The sequence below is a fragment of the Trachurus japonicus genome, chromosome 4 (genome assembly GCF_045865225.1).
Source record: "Trachurus japonicus isolate A0001 chromosome 4, Traja_1.0".
Lineage (NCBI taxonomy): Eukaryota > Metazoa > Chordata > Actinopteri > Carangiformes > Carangidae > Trachurus > Trachurus japonicus.
Window position 1 is genome coordinate 8472191 of NC_140910.1, and position 24893 is coordinate 8497083.

At 42.6% G+C, this 24893-nt stretch overlaps 2 protein-coding genes across 2 annotated transcripts; both read left to right on the forward strand.

Moving 5' to 3' along the window:
* The first annotated feature begins 10065 nt into the window (after nt 1-10065).
* Nucleotides 10066-17507, forward strand: nrl (neural retina leucine zipper). The gene is made up of 5 exons (XM_085773738.1): nt 10066-10326; nt 12619-13444; nt 13839-14126; nt 15260-15475; nt 16127-17507. The coding sequence occupies exons 2-5, from the start codon at nt 12827-12829 to the stop codon at nt 16286-16288; spliced, it is 1284 nt and encodes a 427-aa protein (XP_085629864.1). The 5' UTR covers nt 10066-10326; nt 12619-12826; the 3' UTR covers nt 16289-17507.
* Nucleotides 17508-18813: 1306 nt separating this feature from the next.
* On the forward strand, nt 18814-24205 carry LOC146988425 (GTP-binding protein REM 2-like). The gene is made up of 6 exons (XM_085775388.1): nt 18814-19002; nt 19135-19195; nt 20041-20350; nt 20493-20566; nt 21952-22129; nt 23546-24205. The coding sequence occupies exons 2-6, from the start codon at nt 19142-19144 to the stop codon at nt 23836-23838; spliced, it is 909 nt and encodes a 302-aa protein (XP_085631514.1). The 5' UTR covers nt 18814-19002; nt 19135-19141; the 3' UTR covers nt 23839-24205.
* The last annotated feature ends 688 nt before the right edge of the window (nt 24206-24893 follow it).

Below are 24893 nucleotides of genomic sequence, written 5' to 3' on the forward strand. Positions count from 1 at the left end.
GGAGCCAAAGTATCGACCACCTTAATCCCTTCATCCCTGTCTTCTTTCCTCCTCCTCATCCTCCGTCTCTGTGTCTGCTGCCACCCTGTGATTTCCATCTCTGCTCATCTGTGTTTTTTTAAGATTACAGTCGTCTGATTCTTCATGTTTGTTTTGTATGTGTCAGTTGTTGGGGTTGCACACTTGGAGCCATCTGTTTATATTTATTGAACCTCCCGGCGACAGACTGTAACATGTCTGTTGCTCTGCATGAATTATACAAGAAGATGTTCGTGGGTGACGGTGATTTATTTACAACCCTGTCTGATGTGTAACTTAAGAAGGGTTTATCATTATTATCATTATCATTATTATGTGTATTTTCTGAACTAATCATGGTAATGGCAAGTAACTGGCATGCAAGTCAGATGTCACATGCATGGACATCAGTGAGAACTTTAGAACTGGTAACACTTTATTTGACACCTATCTCTATAACGCATTATGACCTATACTTATACTACTTAATACTTAACTATAGTTATAAACACTCATAAATGATCATAATGCTTTATATGCATTTTATCATGACTTATAAAGTCAGGTATTATAATACGTTATAATTGTTAGTAACTCGCTGACAATGCCCACATCGATAATGCATTATAATTATAGTTATAATGTGTTATAATTGGCTTATAAACGTGTATAACTGTCATTATAAACACTCTTATCTATTATCCTATATATCCTATCCTATACCATTATCATAAGACTTTATAACAATAAGCATAACACATTATAGAGTATTTTAACTCTATTATAATGATCTCCTAAGCCATTATAAAATGCTCTATGTGTTATGCTTATTGTTATAAAGCCTTATGATAATTTATGAGTGTTTATAATGACAGTTATACACATATATAAGATATTGTAACATATTATAACTATATTTATAATGCATTATCGATGTGGGCATTGTCAGTGAGTTACTAACAGTTATAACGTATGACCTTATAAGTCATGATAAAATGCTTTATAGTGTGTTATGATTATTGTTATAAAGCATTATGATCATTTATGATTGTTTATAACTATAGTTAAACAGTGCTATAACTGCATTATAACTCATTATAAGTATGGTTATAATGCGTTATAGAGATAGGCGTCAAATAAAGTGTTACTAAACTTTATTAATGTAGATTTCACATTATAACAAACTCAGGATTTTACAACTACAGTAAATGTCCAAGTGTAGCAAAAATGACATGATCATGTGTTAGTGCGTCCACTCATCAGAGGTGGCGATAGACAGTAGAGTGGGTGGGTGAGGTAATAGCAGGGGTACTGACAGCTTATGTCTACATTACAGACGGTTTATGAAGGCAGGGGTATCTGTTAATCTGACACTAGTTTCAGGGGGAGAATCAGCTCTAATCCCATGACTAGCCTGTTAAGTCCACTCACAACAAGACCCAATGCATGGACACCATCAGTAAACACACTTACACACAAACACACAAACAACGCGGACTATGAGTAGGACGGTCTGGAATGAAAATCAATAAAAGACAGTAAATAGCTTAAGAGGTATGAAATGTGTAATCTTGTAGCTGTGCAGCTCAGAGTCAGTCTGAAAGGGGCAATTTAAAGATTAACAGTTCAAGTGATGGATTAGATGGATGTTACAAAAACACTGAGATTACAGAGGTAGCCAGGCGAACGGGGAGCAGGGAAGTTAAATGATAAACAATGTTCCCCAAGGCAGAGTGACTATAGAATAATGGCTTTTGCTAAAAAGATAAAGAGAATAAAACAGTATGTGACTGGTGGTAATGAACGCTTCACAGCATGCCACATGTGTTTTCTGTTTGAATTGAATCAGGAGGGAGAGAAATCACACAGCCGAGAGGCATCCTGCTGATATTACAATAATGTTTCAAGCCATAGCAGTTACGCAAAACAGTGCAGATGCTGCAGAAGACTTTAAAGGAACAGTTCCTTGTTTTAGGAAGATAAACTATCGTTTTTTTGTGTGTGTAGAAAAGAATTAGATTATTGAAAGACTGGAAGTAGCCCCCTTAGATACCTGCCAGCATCTCTGTAGGTCACTGCTTCTTTTTTTGATCAAACATTTTTAAATCTTCTTTTTTTAATTCTTATTGTTTTGTTTTGTTTTGTTATTTCATCAAGACTAGGCCAGACTAGCTGTCCCCTTCCTCTAGTCCGTATACCAATCTAAAATAACACTTGTCTTGCTGTAATATTGTGTGAATGTCAACCCTCCCATTAAAATATAAGCAAGACAGAAACCATGCCTTTATCCCAGCATCAAATATAATTTCACCTTGATTAGAGCTGTAAACATAAACACACAGACAAGCCATAAGTAATTATTGAATGCTACTGTAATGTACTGTATGGCCTTTGTTAGCTATAGAGGTTTCAGTAGGCATTGCTGTTTAAAAGTAGGGTTTAATAAATGTGAGTAAAACCCACTAATAATAACCAGTTGATTGCTTTTCCACCACCAGTCTTCACATGAACTAACAAAAATGGGAGCAAGAGTGAACTAGCAGAAGAACTAAAACTGATCCATGACTGGCTAAGAAAAAGTTTCAAATGGTTAGACAGCACCTGTGAAGGTGACAGGTCTGTCTACAGTACCACCTCTGCTCTGAGGTGTTACAGCAGGAAAAGCAACAAGAATTGGCATTAGTGTGTAGGCTGCACCAATGCTGAACAGAGCTGGAGCCAGTGAAAACCTGAGTCTACTGCCAGATAGCAGGTCTCACAGGGTCTTCTGACCTTTGGAAAAGGAGCTATTTAAGAATTTGATTGAGCTCAAATTTAAGATGCAGAGGTTGGATGTTTGTATTTTCAGCGAAGGTACAGAGATCAAAGAACTTGCAGGAGCACAGGAAACATAAGAACATGTTTGATATATCAAGGGGAACAGCTTGGAAACGCACTGGACGCTAAATATGAAATGAGACAGTGGTGATGTGATCATGTCTGTGGCTGTGGTTAAAAGCCCAGCAGCAGAGCTTTGTACTGTCTCTAGAGGAAAACATTTTAGTAGCTTCAGTGTTTCTTAGAAAAAGACAAGGAACACATTTATTTGATTTATTTATTTCTGTGCAACACAAATTAACAACCAGTCTGGTATATCATTTGGTTAATTCAGGCGCAAGAGAACAAAAATAATTTAAAATGTCAACATTAACATTAACACACAACACAAATGTTGCTGCCAAGACTGATTACCAACCAGACTGCAGTATTAGAGCCTCCCTGTGGTTTAGAGCATTTTCTGTGACAAAAAAACATCATTATTTCATTTTTTGTAGCCTGGGGAGTTCAATTTTACTTACTTGTAATAAAACAAATGATTGACAGGTCAGCAGGACCTGACTGACGGGTCGCAGTTGGCCCGTCAGTCAGTTGCAGCTCTTTGGATTTTCAAAGAAACACAAAGTTTAGTAGGAAACTAGACTTTCAACTGAGCAGGACCACTGGTAACTGTTCAACCTAATCCAGCCTGACTGCCCACAGTTCTTGTTCGCTGTAAAGTTAAAGGGCTTTTTCTCTCTGGTTTATGAGTATCGGGGAGTGTAACCTCACTGTATTTGAGTGGAGGCAGATGCCTGGGAGACAGATATCACTACACCTGGATGAATTACAGTAAAACCAAAACTATCTGTACATGGTAAATGGACTTGCACTTATATAGCGCTTATAGTCTCTTCGATCACTTAAAGTTCTGTACACTGTAGTTCATTCACCCTTCACACATACATTCATACAGCACTAGGCACAGTGCGTGAAACTAACCATTCACATACATTCATACACCCAATGCACACACTGGGGGGCAAATGTGGGTTCAGTGTCTTGCTCAAGGACACTTCAACATGTTGACTGGAGGAGCCTGGAATCGGACCTCCGACCTTCTGGTTAGGGAACGACTTGCTCTACCTCCTGAGCCACAGCCGCACTGTGTGTACTGTAAAAAATATATATGATGTTTGCATGATTTGGACAAACCAGCCTTTTAAAGCCTTGTAGCATGTTGTAATGCCTGTCATCAAATTCTCAATTCTTATGTTATTTGTGGCTAATCTTGTGTGTGTGTGTGTGTGCGTGTGTGCATGTGTGTGTGCATGTGTGTGTATGTGTGTAGAGAGTGAAGGAGATGGGTGAGGTGAGACGTGTAAGCCTGTTGCTTGTATCAGAGTTAGGCAGGATTAGGACATGTATATGTGGGATAAGGTCGTGTTAGTGGGACCCTGCAGGCCTCCACCTCACACCATCTGTCCAAACACTGCAGGTCTGTCCTCAGCTCTGTCACTCTCCCACTGTCTTTACTGCCTGTCTGTGCTACAACTCACTTCTTCTCCTTCTTCTTTTCTGAAAATGTCTAAGCCAGTTTTCAGGCTGCTCACCTCTGCTTGTAGCGAGTTTGTTCCACTTGAGCGACTCCTCTCTCGAGACCCGGTGTCCTTAAGAGCCTCTCAGAGGATAAAACATCCAGGGTTAATGGGGTGATGGAGAGGTCAACAAAGGGGTTTGGGGCGCTGATGAGACACGCTTAGGCTTAAAACACCCAAATCACCGAAACACATTTTCTCTCTGACTTCTTGTGGCATCCAACACGGCTGGTAAACTTTTATTAAGCCAGCATCCATCTGTGAGAGTATTGCTTGTGATTTTGTTTGTTCATTTTGTTTGTACTGTTTATTTCGAATATGAAAATAATAAAATAAAAGGCTTCCCGATTTGCTACTGAACAAATTCTTGTCCAACATAATAGAAATGAGCATTGAGAAAGCAAAAAAATAAAATAAAATAAAACAAAGAAAAAGGAAAATAAGTGACATAGGAGTGAGAAGAAGCATATCAATATACATGCATATCAACACTTATACACATATATATATATATACATATATATATACAGTATATACACATACATATATACATACTAGGCTTATCTGCCTCATCACCATGCCATACCAATTAAAGGGCAAATGAACCAATAATCATTAATGATCACTGTCCATTATACCTGCTAAGCATCATATTTTTGTACATTTTCTTAAACCCGCTTATATTTGGACTTTGCGTGAGGTCTTCAGTTAGATTGTTTCGTAACTTGACATCAGTAATGGATATACAGAAACCTTTCAGAGTTGTTCGTGTTTCTAAGATTTTGAATTAATGTTCCCCTCTTAGTTGATAACCTCCCTTTCGGTTTCTAAATAAATTTTGGATATTTTCTGGTAATTGTCTGTTTTCTGGCCTTATACATTGCTGTTTGGTATGATACAATGTCAGTGAATTTCAGTAGCTTTGACTGTAGAAATGATTGAAATGTTATATATGGCACTCACATTGAAAAATTTTCATTTAAAAACCTAGTTTATGTGGATTCTTCAGAGAACCAGCCTCAGGGTGAAGTTGCTGTGGAATATTTTTTAACCAGCAGCTGGTGAGCTTATAGGCTTCTGACTAGAAACCCAGGGAGAGCTAGACTCTTTCTGCATAGTAAAAGGGTAAGATAGAAAAAATGAACTAAAGATGTTTTCTTTTAATGTTTGAACAGAGCCAGTATGTTTTGACAGTGTCTCCTCCTCCTCTCTTCAAGTGTCTCCTTTTTGTTTGGTTGGTTATTATAAGGCTGGCAGTCACAGCTATAGCCTCTTTCTCTATCTTGTCTTTTTAGTCACGTAAAAGCTGTACAATAATAAGGAAAAAGAAATGTGGTACAGCTCAATGCACTGCAATTTAAAGCAGAAGTAAGCGGAATGTTTGTGTTAATATAAGTCTTAAATAGTTATATCTTCCGATGGCAATCACTTAGTGTTTGGTCCAATACACGGGTCTGTCAGTCACTCTGCTCTGCTATAAGCAGAGGAGAAAACCTCTTGTATACTTCCTTGTATCCTACAAGCTTTATCCAATGAGGAGAGAGAACGGCATAAAGGGGCGGTCCTCTCTGTGTGTGCAGCCAAGGGATGCGCGTGAATGTGGTGACGTAGGGACGAGGACCAATAGATCCATGACGAGGGCGGGGGCTGCTAACTAACGAAGTTAGCCAAAACGACCAGATCGCTTACTTCTGCTTTAAGAAAACACAAACAAATACACAAATTTGCCACAAAACATCATTAAACATCTCCTCTCTCTTCGCTGCAGGATGGAGAGAAGATCTTTGTACCTACTGTACAGCCATCAGGCTTTTTAGTTCTTCTGCAGGATGAGATGCCAGATAAATAAATTTTCCTTTAATTGATAAAGTAATTCTTATCTTATCTTATCAAACTGACAGCATGAGCAGCAAAAAACTCTAAAGACTAACACACTACAAATACGCACAAGTTTAGGTAAGCTTTATTGATCACAGTTTTTTGTCGTTGTTTGTTTGTTTGTTTTAAATCCATGCATTTACAGCGACTACCGAAACCATGGAAACGTAAACATAAAATTCCACCGGAAGTGCCAAACGGCTTACGTGTTTTGACGTTCGGAAAAAGGTGGATATGTAGTAAATATTATAAAAACCAAATGGATTTTATTTTATAGGGATTATACACTTATACAAATATATTCAGATTTTGCCAATAGGCCTAAACCTTGACAAATATTACACACTGGACCTTTAAAATATCTGACCACACAACACTGTTTCCAGGGACACTACAGAATGGTGCAAAGGGCTGAGTGCTGCAATAAGGATCATGGCCACAACCCCCCCACACCTGTTGTATTTTAATTATAGAACTAAACTTGCAGTGTTTCTTTATTTGCACATATTGCTAAAGATGTTTTCTGAATCTACTGTGTATTTTCTGTCTTTGCATGTGTGAAGGGCCGAGGTGGGGAGGTGATGTGCTGGAGCTGCTGCTGGTTGCATGTGACAACAGGGACACAGGAAAGAGTGTGAATGGCTGTAAAACTCAATGCACTCACATCTACTAGTGCTACTCCAACCCACTTTGATAATCACAGTGTTGGATCCTAATTACAGACTAATTACTTAAATATACCTCTAGAAGTGAAGCTGCAGAATAACATGGAACACTCTCAGGCTGTATATACTGAATACATCCCACCTGAATATACTGTAAGATGGCTGCAGTACACACATGTGTGTATAGCTGCAGAAGTGTGTGTGCATGCGTGCGTGTGTGTGTGTGTCATGAAGTATGAGGTAAGTTCCTCTGTGTCTCGGCCTCTCTTTGTCCCTCGACCTCATGGGAGAGGCCCTGTTGGTTTAGCTGCTAAGCTTTCCCCCGGAAACACAAATGATGGGCAGATAGAGAGGTTAAAGTAGAGAAAGAGAGGAAAGAAGAGACTAATATAGCATTCTATATTTAAAAAAATAGAGAGAGCATTGTCTATTGAATAGTTCTAATGGTTTATCCCTGCTCAACAAAGAGCTGTGAAGTAACAAGGAATAAAACTCCTGTTTGTGAGCCCTTCTGCTATTCGCATGAGTCAGCACGTCTGCCTGCCTTTAAGGTTTTGTTTACCGTCCAAATCAGATTTGTGTCGGCACTATTAACTCAGTGATTCCTTAACGAGACACTATTAAGACACAGAGAAGCTCCGGATTAACAACTTCAAGCTTTTAAGGAGCATTGAGAAACGCTGGTTGTGCATTTCTCTGCTCTGTGGATTTAAAAAAAAAACTGAATTCACAGATTTTGAGACTAACAGTGAGCGACAGGGCAGTGTGGAGAGAGGGTGGGGGGCCATTTGTCAGAGTAAAAACAAAGGCTGGAATCTTTAAGGTGGCAGCAGTCAGGGCAACAATTTATCCATTTATCCATTTATCCAATTTATCAATTTATCCATGTTAGTATTGAGTGCTATTGCTAAGATGTCAGAACCACACAAATACAGTGAAATACAGCAGAGCATGTATTCTTATAGAAAATTACCAACACACTGTAAGCACTGGTGGTGACTAGAACTTGTGTCATTCCCACAACAGCTCCTGCTGCTTTATTAAATGAACTGTTTGGAGATAAACTCCTATACGACAACCTTAAGGAGCAGGTTCTGATTTATTATTGAGTTGGTGTTCATAAATGAATTTGTCTTTAATCAAATGACCAGAAATGAGTCCACAGCAAACCAAGCAGCTTCTGGGGCTGCAGGGATTAAATGATAATTAGGACACAGTGGAGTTTTGACAGAGCGCTCACATGCACAGTAAGTAACTTCTGTGATGATGTGATGATTTAATGAGGTGTGATGGGAGCTGTTGTCTACAGAGCCATCACAAACTTCTTCCAGTTTGGAGCTGAATGATCCACAGAGGTGTCCTCCTCTCCACGACAAACAGGCCACAGTACTAAAACTGGTAGTTCAAACAAGTTCAAATGAGGGGAGAAAAGCCTGCACGCTCAAAATCCTTTAGGAAAGTTTAATCAGCAGAGCACAGAAGGACAGGAGGGACACAGACGTTTCAACCAAAGTGTTTTTCAATGTGTAACCATGCGGTGCCAGAAGTGGCGTTTAACTACCATCAGACTAATTACAGGTGTGTAAAAAACAAACCACTCTTCTTAGCGAATTAAATATAACAAACAATAATCTAAATACAAAGTCTGTAAATAAAGAGTAGGAGATAGTTTAAGTACACCTAAAACTGTTGCTAAATCACATCCTAAATGTACAGTAAAATAAGTAAAGTACATAAAGATAAATATCAATACCTAAGCAAACAACCAGATAATTGTACAGTAAAGTAAATAAAGTACAACAAGACAGATTGTCACAGTTAACAGTTAGATAAAAAGGTGCACAGATAGTAATACAAAAATAAAGAAATAAAAGCCACAAAAGTGACCGTCTGAAACCATAAAGCAATCAGTGTAAAAACACCAATTACTCTAAGGCAAAAAGACAGAAAAAGCGCTGTACAATGATAACCCACCTAAAAAGAGAGGGAGAGAAGTTACAATGCATCAACCTCTTATCGAGGCCACGGAATCTGGCAAGACTCACAAAGACTCAAACATAAGAAATAAGAACAAGGCAACAGAGGAATCAGACCAGAGGAAGCTGAGCTGTTTGAACGTTAATCGGCTCTGAGATCCAGATGTCAGATGAATAAACCAACATCTGGTTAAAATCTAAAGATACATGAAAATGACCAAGGTGTGAAGAGTGTATGCAAACATGTGGCCTAACACTCTATTTTGATCTCCTCACAGGAAACCACAACAATGACTCATGATATGACCAAATGATACAGAGCATTACCAGAATTGAAATAATAGATTTCTCTGGTTTAAGAAATGATTAAATAATTTGGTATAGTGTATGAACACAACTCAACAAACTACATAACATAGGTCAAATTATTCTTATTTTAATGTAGAAAACATATATCAGGACTGTAAGTCACGGGTTTATGATCCACAATATTTGTGGAGTGAATGGGTTTTTAAATGAATTTCAGACCAAGACAATAATCTGATTCACTCTGATTCTAATTTATTCCAACTTGACTAGATGAAGCTCTTCCCTCCTCATTACAGTAACAGGCTGAGTTCAGTAGCTGTGAGTGTCCACTGTGAGGCAGTGCAGAGTCTACTGTCCGTCTGTGGTCAACACAACTCTCAAGACACAGTTTACCTCAGGGATGAGACAGTAAACATCTTGTAACACAACCTTGGGGTCACCACACCAAGCTGCCCAGGACTTGTTCAGAAGAGTGAGTAAAAACAACAACACTTGATGATGCAGTGTGTGTGTGTGTGTGTGTGTGTGTGTGTGTGTGTGTGTGTGTGTGTGTGTGTGTGTGTGTGTGTGTGAGAGAGAGAGAGAGAGAGAGAGAGAGAGAGAGAGAGAGAGAGAGAGAGAGAGAGAAATAGAGGAATAAAACAAGAACACAGAAACTGAAACAAAGAGACAGACCAACATAAAAAATAGAGAAAGAGAGGAGAGAGAAAGACAGACAGACATTGCCAGAGAGTGTGAATATGCCTGTGAACTATGAGAGAGGGATGTGGGGGGAGACAGAGAGAGAGAGAGAGAGAGAGAGAGAGAGAGAGGAGGGGATTGTTGCAAACAGGGATTTGCAGCAGAGGGGAAAGAAAGAAAGGGGGCAGTGGCACTCAGTGACAGAGTGCTATACACACTCACATGCGCGCACACACACACACACATACACACACACACACACACACACATACGCTCTGTTTCCTCTGTGTCTCTCTCCAAACGTGTCAGTCACACCAGTCAGTCGATTATTTTTGTGTGCGTGTGTGTGTTTGGTGCGGGATGTTGAACAGAGCTGGTAACCACCCTTCATCTCTATGACCGACGGTAAGATCATTTCATTCTCTTTGACTGTCACATCTCTCAGGTCACACCTTCACCTCCGCCTGCTTTCCTCCTACTTTTTTCTTTCTTGAATGTGAGTGTGAGTGAGTGTGTGTGTGTGTGTGTGTTTTTGGGGCTGGCTTTTTGTGGTGACTCTGGTCTGGAGCCAGACTGAGGCCTCCATGGAGCCCCGTCACTGTTTGCTTTCTTTTACAATCCATTTTGAACCATAGGGGGTAAAACTAATGAGCTGAGCCCAAGAGGCACTAGTCAAAGGTGGATTTTTTTAATTAGATGTTCATTTAATAATCACTATTTTCTAAAGGAGTATAATAAGTGAAGTTGGAGGAAATAGGGCTTCTCTTCTAAAGCTTCCATTGATGGAGCATGTAAAAAGTTATATTGAACTTGTTATTGAGGAGATAACTTGGTCTTTTCTGTTTGATCAGATGTTTGAATTGTTTCACTAACCTGTAAATCGTCCCCACACGACTATCAGTGGGTTTCTTTACCAAGAAAATGTTTTTTGCTGTTGAATCTGAGCAGACAAGATCAAAAAGAACAAATATCATTTGTATCAACATGAGCCTCAGACAAAGATGAACTCTTTTCATCTCCTTATCAATATAAATGTGTTATTTGATCCATTTCGGACGAATCTCTGGATTAAAGTCTGAACCTGCCGATAATTGGATTTGCTCTCTTGGACCTGTGGATCTTTCTGTCAAAAATGATTAAGCCCCTTTGAGTTCTTGTGCTTCAGTCGCTTCTGTGTTCAGCGGGCAGATCCTTCTAGAAATATTATGTTATATCTATTGTGTGTTTGCGTGATCACACCAGGGCAATAACCTGGAATAACTTCCACATAAAGACGGATGAAACTTGGCAGAAGACGAGGCCGTGTTTTATATTTGGATAAACAAACCATCACAGTTGAGTTTTTTCTCTGACAGAGTCATAAACTGATTCTGTGAGTGGGTTAAGAGAGGAGATCTGGACTTATTGGCTAAAATGAAGCAAACTGAGGATTGCAACTTCTCACTTTTACATTATAAAATGAATGCATACATTACAAATGATGGATGGATGGATGGATAATGTAAAAGTTTGTGGAAACCAATGTCTTAGTTTGTCCTTGAACAAATAGACTGACAATACAAGCAAACATGCACGTGTATGTGAATGTGCATGTGCATGTGCTTATAGTCCTATACAGTACATGTGTGTATAAGACGGTGGGCAGGGGGGGATGTGCTACAGATTATAGCGTCTTAATATAACACAATACCTGCCACTCACACACTCTGACTTTGACCTTATAGTCAAAGCATTTACAGCTTTATTTTTGTTTTATTCTTTTAGATCATTTCAAACAAGAACTAGTTATTTTCAGAATAAGATGTATATAAAATAAATGAGTTTTGGTGCTTTGGCAGGTCTAAACACACAAAACCAATGTCATGTTGGTGGCAGATTTTGCACAAACTGGCAACCCAGACATGCCTCTCACTTGTAGCTGATAACTGATCTATAAATGATTATTTTGATGAGTGATTAAGGAGGAAGTCATCTGATGTTACCTCAGAGGCTTAATAATACTATATGTGAGAAAAGATAAATCAGCATTGTAGCAGCGTGTGTTTGGTATGGAGATAGAATCCAAACCTCTGCAGCCCACTCTTCGTCTCTGATTGCCACTGCCAAATCAGGAACTGAAATGCTGAAATGATGGTAGCCAAGTTGCATTGTGGGTAATGTAGGTAGTTTTTATATTGACAAAAAAGATGAATGCCTGGAATAAGTTCTGAAGCATTGATGTTAAAGCAGAAGTAAGCGGAATGTTTGTGTTAATATAAGTATTAAATAGTTATATCTTCACTTATATAGAGTGTTTGTTCTGAAACACGGGTCTGTCAGTCACTCTGCTCTGCTGTAAGCCGAGGAGAAAACTTTCCTTGTATCCTACAACCTTTATCCAATGAGGAGAGAGAACGGCATAAAGGGGCGGTCCTCTCTGTGTGTGCAGCCAAGGGATGCGCGTGAATGTGGTGACGTAGGGACGAGGACAGGGACGGCTAACTCCATCCGCTGACAAGAAGTTAGCCAAAACGACCGGATCGCTTACTTCTGCTTTTATACTTGATGGATTAATTGTTGGAGTGAACCTTTATTTATAATCAATGAAACCATTTGCAGCTTAGAAGCCTAAGTACACAGTGACACCACATGAATTGTTTTTGATGACAAATATGCAAGACTGTTGTAACGCCCTCTCTCCTCCTTTCTTTCTTTCAGGACAAGAGAGACAGAGACAAGGACACGGGGACAAACTGTTTCTCACAGAGGAAACTCTCCAACCAGTCGACTTCCTGACACCACCACTGCTGCTGCTGTCTATGAGCTGCGCTGAGGCAGAGGTGTGGACCTTCCAGCGATCCTGACACACGGACAAAACCCTGTTGAAGCTCCACCAGCAGCAGCAGCAGCAGCAGCAGCAGACACCATGTCCTCTCCTTCCCTCCCCATGCCCTCTCTGCCCCCCAGTCCTCTGGCCATGGAGTACCTGAATGACTTTGACCTCCTCAAGTTTGAGGTGAAATCTGACACTCCTCCACTCCCTCCACCCTGTGCATATCCCAAATCTGGCCTCCCTCACGACCCCTCCAGCTCTCCGTACACCAGCCACCCTCCACAGGACTCCAGCTTGAGCTCCAGCCCTTATAACTCACTGCCACCCTCGCCAACGCTCAGCGACGCCCACCCGCCTCCTTCGGGCTCTTCCTCCCTATCGTCGTCATCCTCCTCCATCTCCTTCCCCCTCTCCATCTCCAACAGCTTCACCTCTGGCATCAGTTCCGGCTCTCAGGGGAACGTGGAGGGCAGCCCGGCACACGGCGGGCCTCAGGGTCCCACCCCGGCCTCGCTGGAGGACCTGATCTGGCTGGCGGCCCTGCAGCAACAGTTTGGAGGGGAGGTGACGGGGCCGGCCACGCTGCTGGGAGCCTTGGGAGGCGTGCCAGAGAGAGGGGACAGAGAGAGGGGGCCGGTGAACGGTTTTCTCGGCTGTGAGGACGCCGTGGAGGCTCTGTTGAACTCAGCTGCTGCAGCTGTCAGCTCACAGGTACATGTCATTTCCCCTATATCTTCCCATGTGGCCAGAGCCGTTGTATAGGAGAGGATGGTGATGATAATTCTAGGGGCCCAGCAACCAGTAGGGCCCACAAAAAACCCCAGTAGTCTAATCTTTGTATGACTGAATTATTCTGCATAAGACCCTGACTAATACTCATAGTAATGCTGCATTAGCATCAAAACAAAGTAGGCTAAATAAAAAATGATAATACATATGTACATAATCTAAGAAAAAAAGTGGAAAAGTCAGGGGGCATGGGCTCAGAATTCCTAGCAACGGCCCTGCATTTGGCCATAAAGGAGCTCATTTTCCTCTTCACCCTTCTGCAGCTTCTTCATCGCCTTTCTGTGCACCCCCTCCCTCCTTCCCTCTCTCTCTCCAGTTCCCAGGTCTTTCCCAGAGCTCCAGCAGCAACCTGGGAGACTCCAGCAGCGACAGCGGTGCCGACATCTCCTGCACCAAGGGGACAGACATGTGCCATCGCCCGCTGGTCTTCCTCTCATCGGGCCCCGGCTCGCTCCCCAACGCCGCCCCCGGCTCGGCCCCATACCCACAGCCTCTCAGCCCCCAGGGCCGCCTTCATCACCACCAGCATCACCACCACCAGCATCACCCGCACCACCCCATGCACGGCAGCCACCATCATCACCACCACCCGCAAGTTAATCAGGTACACACCGGTGGAGCAGAGGAAGTTATAGGAGGTGAAAGAAGCAACAGGAGACGGAGGCACTTGTTGCATTAGCGGGCTGAGCATGAGGAGAGGGATCGAGCAGTGAAGGATTAGGATTAGGACATTAGAACATGGTTATTAATGTCTGTGTCTATCTGAGGTATCACTGCTCTCTACATGCCAACAATAAGCAAAGTGAAATCACTGCATGCTTTATAACAATCCAATCCATTTTATCTATAAAGCACAATTTTAAATAAACACAAAGGTTTCCAAAGTGCTGTACAGTAAAATAAACATAATAAAAAGACAAAATACTAAAGATGAAAGACACAATAAAACATACATTTGCACTACATACACACTGTAGTGCAAGTGTATGGAGATAAAAAAAAAGAAAGAAAGAAAAAGACATTTCAGGTGTCTGCCACCTCTTATGAAGACATGTTGTGTTGTTTGTTGTGTCATTATCTATACATTTATATCTCACTTCTGGCAAATTCATTGATTAACAATTATATCTGCTGACATTTACAGTATATGATAACGTGGTATAAACCATTTATTATGTGCTTATGCTTCTTACAAATGCAGCATTTTAACCTTTACATGAGGCAATTCTCAATCTGTAAACCATTTCCATTAATAATTAGTGAGGAAATAACAGTTTATGTGTAGACTATATTGGAGGAAAAGACACACTATTGAACACTATTTTCAAGAGGTAAATAAACATAGTCTGCACTGTGGTTGATCAAGATGTCTGGGTGGATCACTATATGGAGCACAGTGTGAGCTTATGATAATATCTGCTATTATTGCTGTGCATAATCCTGATAACTGTCACCCACACTTAGTCAGATTACATGACAGATTATGGACATGTGGTGCCGAAATGTGCCCCCTGACACACACATGCACACTAACACACACACGCATTATGACATATCACATGTTCACCAGTCATAATGTTGTGATACATTTTAAATCTGACTCTTGGATGATTCCTCTTCACACTCCTCTTACTGCAGGCTACAAGCTCCAGCATGTGTCTCGTTTGCCAATTAACGTTGACTAACAGCATATTTCTGTATACGTGTGTGTGTGTGTTTCCTCCATCTGCTCAACAGTGCGGGGTGAACGAGCGCTTCTCTGACGAGCAGCTGGTGAGCCTCTCGGTCCGCGAGCTCAACCGACACCTGCGCGGAGTGAGTAAGGACGAGGTGGTGCGTTTGAAGCAGAAGCGCCGCACGCTAAAGAACCGCGGCTATGCCCAGTCCTGCCGCTACAAGCGCTTACAGCACCGCCACGCTCTGGAGTCAGAGAAACACGTGCTCACACAACAGGTACACACATATGTGCATACAAGTTTGTGTTTGACTCACACTGAAAGAAACTCTCTCAGTAGCTAAATGCTCACCCTGACACCAAATTTGACCCCCATTTTTCAACATTTAAGTTGGAAAGTTTGACACTAAACAGTTTCATGGGGAGGAGATGACAGCTAGAAACTCCACTGGCTCCACTCTGACAGTCCTAAATCCCTAAACTAGGCCAAACACTTTAGATATAATGTCCCTGAGAATGATCCCATACAATATAAAGCTACATGTCCATGTGATGTTTAATTATAGATCAGCTCTAGGTTCTGTGTTAATGCAATACTGTGAAGGTATCGAAGCCTCAGTCCACAGAGAAATTCACACAACTGCGCCATAAAACCAGCTGTCAGGACTTCCTGTAACTTTGTGATGTCATAACCGAGCAGCCACTGCCCCGCCCACATGGACCCACCAATCAAATCTTACAGGATTTGATTTTTACTGAGTGTTTTACTTTTAAAAAAAAAAACAGTCAGGCAATCATCGACCTGTTGATACTAGAGCTCCAGAAAAAGGCCTGAGAGAGGAGATGCAAAAACTACATTTAAAGTTTAAACTATGGGACCTTTAATCAGCATCTGTGAAATGATGGTATCTCTCTTCCCTTCCCTTCAGTTGGAGCAGCTACAGTGTGAGCTGACACGAGTGCTGAGGGAGAGAGACGCCTACAAGGCTCGCTATGAGAAGCTCCTCAGCACGAACCACAGCACCGGCGGCGACGCCCAGCCAACCCGCACCAGCAACCCACCCTCCCCGCCCCCTGACTACTTCCTCTGAGTTTTACCTGCAAAGTGAGGGGAGGGGAGGGGAGGGGAAGGGGGGGTTGGAAGAAAATGAGCCCAGACAACATGGAGCAATCAGTGATGAGTAATCAGACTTGTGGAAGCAAAGAAGGACCTGCATGTGTGTGCGTGCGTGCGTGCATGTGTGTGTGTATGTGTGTGTGCGTGTGTGCATGTGTGTGCAAGAAGGAAAGTCAAAGAGAGACATTGGCAGTATACTGGGCTGCACAACTGTGAAATCCACCCATGAGGGGAACTGACTGTTAATTCTTAGGGTTAGACTCGGCTCTAGGCTGCTGCTGCTGCTGCTGCTTGTTGGACTCAGTTTTACTTCACTGTGAATGATAGTTGCACAAAAACTGGCTGAGAACTCTTCGGGATCTTCTGTCTGTGACATCAGTGCAACAGTGGACACACACGACTATGACGATGGAAGCTGGTCCCGGACGCTGCTGAGCATTTTTATCTATGCAATATTAAATAGCTGCAATGTTCTCTCCCAAATGAGTGTTTGAGGCTCGAATCGTAGTTTTGTTTTCTATAATAAGCTGCTAAAGCTGCAGAGGTCTGAGTAGTGCAGTGGTGCTGGATGTGGAGTGGTATGGGCTTGGATAAAGTATCCATGGCATGCAGTTAAGCATTTGCCAGCTAATTTTTCACAGTTGCCTACCAAAGTGTTTAAGCTCACCAAGACTTGTTATTATTCTTTGTAAGATGAATAATCATAGATTTAAGAATGTACAAGGAAACCTTTCGTGGGAATCTTCCAGTGATTGTGCTAAATGATTAGTGGGGATGTTGCTCTTGTGTTATAACAAAGAAATCTAGTTGGAAAAGGCAACTCTCAGCCATTAACAGTGGCAGAGAGGACTTGCTGCTTGCTCTCAGAAATGGGTTTTCACACACAACGAAGTGGAGCCGGTGGTGTGCTTAACAAAGCAACGCACATATGGTGGAAGAGGCAAATAATACCCATTGCAGCAGGGCAAAAATGAAAAAGAAGGAAAAAAGAGAGAAAAAAAACAGTGTGGCATGATTTGTGTGGTTGTGTCCAGTTCACCAGACTAGAGAATCTAATTTTGGGCAGATTGAACACCTCTGTAACAGGGACCATCACCACATTACTGCAACATGTGGCACCACAGAGCTGGTCGCTGTGGACTCGGGTACTGTGGGCTACTCCGGATGCAACAGAAAAACAACGGTGCAGGGATATTTAGAAGAGAGAAAAAAAAAGTAAATAAATAAATGCAAAAAATATCTCTTCATGGAGACACTTTCTTAACTGTCCCATGAAATCATTGCCAGGGTACATGCATTTAGAGCTATTTATTTTGTTTGGGTGTAGGTTAAATAAATTGTTCTTTTATTTATTCACTTATTTATTCAGTATTTATTGTTTATTTATGTACTGATTCTAATTATTTTACTGGTTTTATTTCATTAGTGTGTATTTTTACTTTCCTACAGTTTATTATTTTATCCAACTGTGATTAGAATTAACATTATTACAAAAATGATGGCCATTATCACGGTTTCCTGCTCCTGTTGTAGTGTGGTTTCATATGCATATGAAATAAACAAAGTACTTTACCAAAGCTGGCCCGCTGTGCTGTGTTTTATGCACCTGTCATGGAGGTTTTAACCTCTTCTCCTCTCCATTCACCTATAGTGAGCATCTCCTGCTCTTGGTCTTCTGCGAGCCTTTTCTCTGCAGCTCAGCTCTGCAGCCCCCCCGTCCCCTGCACCATCCCTCTCTTTATCTCTGTCCCTCTATAGTGAGGCAGTGACCCTGGGTGTTGCACTGTTTGGGATGACCTCATCTTCAGCTCTACCTCTCTCTCTGTGTCTCTCGCTCTCTCTGGTCTGTATAATAGGAGCAGGATTAGGGCTATAATAGCGCCCTGGCTGCTCACTGCCGGAGCCTATTGTGGCTTTGTGTGGGAGGGACGCACCACTGCTCATGGCCACACTCACATTCTGACAGAAAACATGTCCAAACACACTCCTTGGCCCAGGGACTATAGAAATAACTTAATTTGACAAAATGTAAATGTGTCTGCATAACCTTCATGTGTGTCTTTGACAGGACACGAGAGAGAAGAGGTGAGAGGCTTTAGTCACTAATTATTAATGGAAACGGTTGGAAAGGGCGGTAGGCCTCGAGTCAGAGCTGTTTCTACCACTGGAACGTTCAAATGGCACGTTTTAAACATTTCTCCCAAGGACACACACAGACACACGAACACACACAAAGTCCATGGTTTGGAGGCTTGTGTTATAGTGCCTCCTAGCGGCCGCTCTCCCTCACTTCCAGAGGTCAACAGGAGCTTCGTGTCACTGAGCATCCTTCCACAGCACCGCTCCCTGCCTGCAGCCTGCAGCACCGCTCCTCAGCCGCGTGCACCTGCTCAACACACACACATACACACACACTCCTCGCGGGTTGACCCGTGTCATCTCTCCTCTGCAGAAGATCCAGATCTGGAGAGCCTTTACGCGTCAGTGAGTGCCAGCGGTGATGAATGACGGTGCTGACCACAGACCTGGACCCGGGCCCTAACCGGAGGAGACAGAGAGAGGGAGAGAGAGAGAGGGGGAGTAGAGAGAGAGAGAGAGAGAGAGAGAGAGAGAGAGAGAGGAGGCGCGAGGGAGGGAAGAGAGAGAAAGGGAAAGCTTACTTTGTAGTTGCCGAGAGCCGCGTGACAGGTGAGAGATCATACCGAGCTGCTTTGGGGTTGGGGTTCATGAAGTGAGTGGAGGGCTGGGGGTGGGGGTGGAGGGGTGATGGAGTGATGGGGTGTATTTTTGGAGTTTTTACACCCGATCGCTTAATTTCAGTTTGCAGATGCCGACAGATGTGCCCGAGGACAGACTCAACAGCGAGGAGAAGGCGACCACGGTAGGATGCACGGGGCTGCGCGGAGGTCCGGGTAAACGGATCCAGTGTTCAATCAGCCAATCTGGTTTTAGGGCAAAGTGGTAGTGGGTAATAATAGTCAGTGGACCAGTCTTTTCTGAGTATGTGTGTGTTGTGTAGGTGGTGGTGGCTGAGGGTGTCCTACATTACCAAATGCTCATGCATATTTAGAGACAGTCAGTTTTTAATGTGAGCCACTGAATCTCAGTGTGTGTGGAGGATTCTTGTTTGTCTTGAGCAGCATTACAGGTGTAACATGAAAGATTAATTCTCCATCTGTGCTCTCACCAGGCTCTTTAGCACCTTTCAGCCAATTGTTTTGGCATTTTAACACACAATGTTAATGTTTTGGTTTACTCTCACCAAGAGTGCAAACCATACAGTGACAATCAGGGAGGATGGGGGGGGTTTGGGAGGGATGTTTGCAGGTTGAAAGGGAACGATACAGCTCAGGCATGTTTTAAGATACAGGTGTGCTTCAGAGAAACTGCATATATTTACAAAACTGCTTAAGGTAAAAGACTTCATTAAGTTACTACATGTTGATGTCCAAACATATCTCTACACTAACTCACTCTGCACTGTCTCATGGACAGGGCTGAGCACCAGTGTTGCTAACATCAGATTATATGACATTTTGTTTTGGTACATTGGAATGTCTGGAAATGAAAGAGCATTATATTATATTATATTATATTATATTGCTTTCAATGCTGTTGGTTTATGTAGTTTGTCTACATTACGTTTCATCAGATGTCTGAGGATAGTGAATAGAGACATGCTTTAAATGTTATATAATAGAGGATGTCCTGTTTTCTCTCCTGCAGTGTGACAGTATGACTCTGTCCAGCACCCCGACTCTCCGCAGAGGAAGCACTCCTCTGCCAATTAAGCACCAGCTCAGACGAGAGGAAGCTGTCCATGATGACTGTGACTGGATATCAGGTGCAGCGGGGCCTTCTGTCTCCCCTATCAGCTTCAGCCCCGCCCTGGATGACACTCTGGCCATGGCGGTGGAGGGCAGACCCGACGGGCCTTTAAGGATCGCTCTGCTGGGGCAAAACGGTGTGGGGAAGTCTTCCCTGGCCATCGCTCTCGCTGGGGACATGGACAGGACCGCGTCTGTCGATTCTGATGGTACAGAGCCGTTTGTTTGACGAGACTAATTCAGCTCTGCGAGGCGGCCTGCGGTGTTGTGTCTTAGACTGTGAGCAGGAGGTAAATAAAACACAGCACACATCCCCATCTGAGATCTAACTACTGCTGTCCCTGTCCTTAGGGGAGGGTTACGTGCGCACAGTCACAGTGGATGAGGAGGAGAGCACCATCATTATCTATGACAACTGGAGACAGGTGAGCCAAACAACACTTCAGTGCTCCCACACTCCCTGTTCCCTGGTCCCTCATTAGACCACCGAGCCCTCTCTGTGGCTGTATACAATGTGCTGCTCATGTGTGCGATATACTATATATATATATTTATCACACACACATACACAGTATATGCATATATAATAAGATATATGCAGGGTAATGCTTTGTATTAACATAGTATCACGACCAACACCATAGCTGGGTGTGAAGACAAATCTTTGAGAAAGCCTGACAGTACCCATCCATTCATACATAAATACGAATATAAGCGTATCACTGTGTGCTCTGCTCTGATGATTCACCTAGGAAAGGCTGCTAATACAATTATCATAGAGAAAGGGAACACACACAGAGGAAAAGGAATTGCAGTGCAGAAAACAGGTCCTCACTGCAACTGGAGCACATTTCATTGTTTATTGTGTTTTACAACACTGTAAAAAAAAAAAAATAATAATAAAAAAAGACGCCAAGCTCAGAGGAAAGCTGTGACAATAAATCTGCTGCATCTGCATGCAAGCTCATTATCAGGTTGTTGTGCACACTTTACCTCTTCTCCCTCGAGTGCAGCTCGAGTGAGGGAGACAGAGAGAGAGAGAGAGAGGAAGCAGATGTGCCAAAAGAGGGATTTTAGTTCAGGTGGATCGTGTGAGGGAAAATGTTGAAAGCACTCACTAATTTTTCTTATATGGGCAGTAAAATGAGATATATTCCTGGTGAAGGACTGTGCAATGTCGCCTTAAAAGGAACTTTCTAATTTTCTAATTGCATCATCGCGTCCATGTCTATCGTTAGAATGTAAAAGTCGTCTTTGTACCGTCCTCAGTTCTACTTAATCCAAACTAAATGAAAAGTCAGTGGACCATGGCAGCTTTGGCTGAAGACAGGATGAGGTTTTCATGAAGAATTCACTCAGGGACTTTATATTTTTAGAGATTTTTGTCTCCTCGCTGCCTGGAGAGGATGAGTTATGTGTGTTTGTGTGTTTGTGTAGCTTGGAGTGTGAGGTGTATTGTCAGCGCTATCCACAATAGCAGTTTCTCACTAAACCACAGGGGAGTTTAGATAGAGCATTCAATTATGGGCTGTTTCTCCAGGCTGCACTTACACTGTTATTCTGCAAATAAGGCTTTGACAACAGTGTTCATGAGACCAATGGGAAGTCAAGTGTTTATACTCAGTGTCAGACAGAGGAGTGTGTTAACTGCCAGGAGTGTTTATGAGTCAATTTGAGGTGAACTTTTTTAGTAAATGCTAACTCAATTTTAGTCATTATTTTTTATTTCGGCACAATTATCATCATAACACAACTGACTGGCTGTGCACCGATGCTCATTATTGTGTGTCTTCCTGTGTGTGTCCCTCAGGACCTGTCAGCTCTGCAGTGTGAGGTGTGTGTTCTGGTGTTCTCGGTGACTGACAGGCGTAGTTTCCACCGCACCGCTCAACTCCGACTGCTACTGAGGGAGACTCAGCCCCAAACTCCCATCATCCTCGTCGGTAATAAGAGCGACCTCGTTCGCACACGTGAGGTTTCCTCCCAAGGTAAGATCATCCTGCATGTGTTCCATCTTTTTTTTTAACCCTTCCCTCTTTCATTGCTTCCTTTGGCGGAGGCATACTACGTCCTCACAGTTGGCGCTGACATTTTCTGCCCTTTATCTGTGTCAGTAAACATTGACGTGGGGTAAAATATGTGAAAGATTAAATGTCAGTGTTTCAGCTTCATCACAGTGTGGGAGTATGAGGGGGCCACCGGGGAGGATTCATTGAGCGTGCACGGCCTATTTTTCATGTAGTTTTCCAACACACAGATGGGCGACTACTAATAAAGCATCATCCTGACTGAAAGCCCCCAAAGACCTGTTTGTTTCAGTCTTTCTCTTTAACTTGAAATAGTCATGATTTTAATAAGCAACAGTGTTGGTTGAAATTTCAGGTGATAAAAAATTAGGTAACAAGCATGTGGGCTTTCAAACCATGTGGGAGAAGTTAAGCAACTCCCATGCTGCATTTTGGCAAGAATCATCCAATCATCTTGGATAAAGTAGTCCTACTGTTTTACACACGAATGCCAATGCGTAATATCAAGTAAAAGCTAAAAATGATTGTATGGAGAATATTATATGTAGACTAAATGAATTCAGTTTTGATGTTCGGATCTGTTCTGGATGAAATCAGTATCTAGGGCGCAGTAAGTTCTATGACGAAACGCTTTGGATTTGCCACAGAATTAAGCGGCTTCTTCTCCATGGCAACAGCAACCGACGCTCAAACATAAAAGGTCATATTTTGACGTCTGCCATAACTAAACAATAGACACAACATGATTTCTCAGCAACAAGGTTAAAGTTACTAAAAGAGGTGGCTGCAATATAAACCTGCGTGACTGTTGCATTATCCAGAAGAGTCCTGTGTTTTCTGTGTTGAGCAATAATATGAATATTTCATAAAAAAAAGAGTGGGAGGACAGAATGGGGGGAAATATCAGTCACATCAGTCCTGACATTCAGATTAAAATGTTACTATATTCTGAATGGTGCCTACCAAAAGATGAGATGCAGAAATATCCCCTGCAAAATAATCCTGTGATAGACCATAAAGTACATGTTGGACAATATTGCAGGGTTATTACAGCAGGGAACATGTGCTGCATCCAATAAAGATAAAAAAAAAAAAAACATATCCTGAATCTGTTGTTATGTACTATACTGTACTGTGAGCTGCTTTAAAAACAACAGATGACATCCAAAATGTGTTTTTCTGCAGGTTGTTTTATTGTTTATTCACTATAATAATCTGATCATGTAGCTCTGGTAGTTTCTCCTGCACATTCATGGCTCGTTTGACCTGTATCAGTGTTGACTGCTGTGTCATGGGGGTGAAGCAGGAGCATCACATACAGTAATTCACTCTGACTGTTCCCTTCGTTCATCTCACCCCCCCTCTCTCTCGTCTCAGAGGCCATGTCCAGCTCCGCCCTCTTCAACTGCCTGTACCTGGAGATCTCCGCCTCCCTGGACCACCGCACCCCGGAGCTCCTGGAGTGCGCGGTGCGGCTAGGCAGGGGCCAGCCCCCGTGGCCCCCGGGGGCCAGCGCGGACGACCTGTGCGGAGGAGGCCAACGCGAGAGCATCACCTCTCGTGCCAAACGTTTCCTGTCCAGCCTGGTGCCCCGCTACCCGCGAGAGCGAGAAGTGGGCAAGTTCCTGAGGCAGAAATCCCGCTCGTGCCACGACCTGGGGGCGCTGTGATCATCAGGCAGCCACGGCCGGGGGGGGGGGGGAGGGAGGAGGGCAGGGGTCAGTGATTGAGTTGGTGATGGAGATAGTAGTATACCAATGAAGAGAGGAAGAGGGAGTGATATAGCAATTACTGAATAAGAGAGGAGGAGGGTGTGAGAGTGATGGCAGGAGGACGTTTGTGTATTCAGGGAGAATGACAGCAACGTTAGTGATGATGTTTATATGTAGGATGATACAGAGCATTTTGTACACAAGACCACAGCAGAAGAGAAGCGATTATAATACTGTTGTAAAACCACATGTAAATAAACTGTAGTAGTGATAGTCAACTGCCACCCTCAGCTAAATAAAGTGCTTTTTTGAGTCTGGACAGAGTGAGTGACTGACTGTTCGTCTGCCTGTGGGTCTGTGTATCTGCAGCAGCTGTCACGCTGGAGGAGGAGGCGGCGATCGCATTTAACAGCAGTTCAAGCACAGGATCAAGTCATGACCACACGTATTCATCACTCATTAGTGGGTGAGACGATGCTGATGATTCATGTTGTGTTCATTTACTCAACTACTGTGGTATCCATGGGGATGGTGAGCCGTGAAACAATGAAAGAGAGAGGGGCATTCTTTAGACAAAAAAAAAAGTGGGCCCATAGAGCTCAGCACAGTAATAAGAGAAGGAATGGACAAAAACAAGCTGGTTATTGCATATAGAGGGATTGTTGCCATGTTACGGTTGTCAAGGCGACCTGGACAGACATACACATCATGTCCACATAAGGCTTTTACCTTATTCCTCGTGCTGGAAATTGATTCAGAGACAGAAAGGCAGAGTTGACTGCATTTTTTTTTTAAAGTATAACATTAAAATGCAGAGGATTTCTGTGGGATAGCGGCTTCTCCACACTCATCTGTATCACTCTCTACCCTCAGCACTTCCATCCTCCCACTCCCACCCACACGTGAACAAAGATTTAGAACATCACAGGTCATTATACCCATCACTTACTATCAAAGGCAGAGCTGTGCTATAATAGAAGTAAAAAGATAAAATGGTGGCATGATGTTCTGAC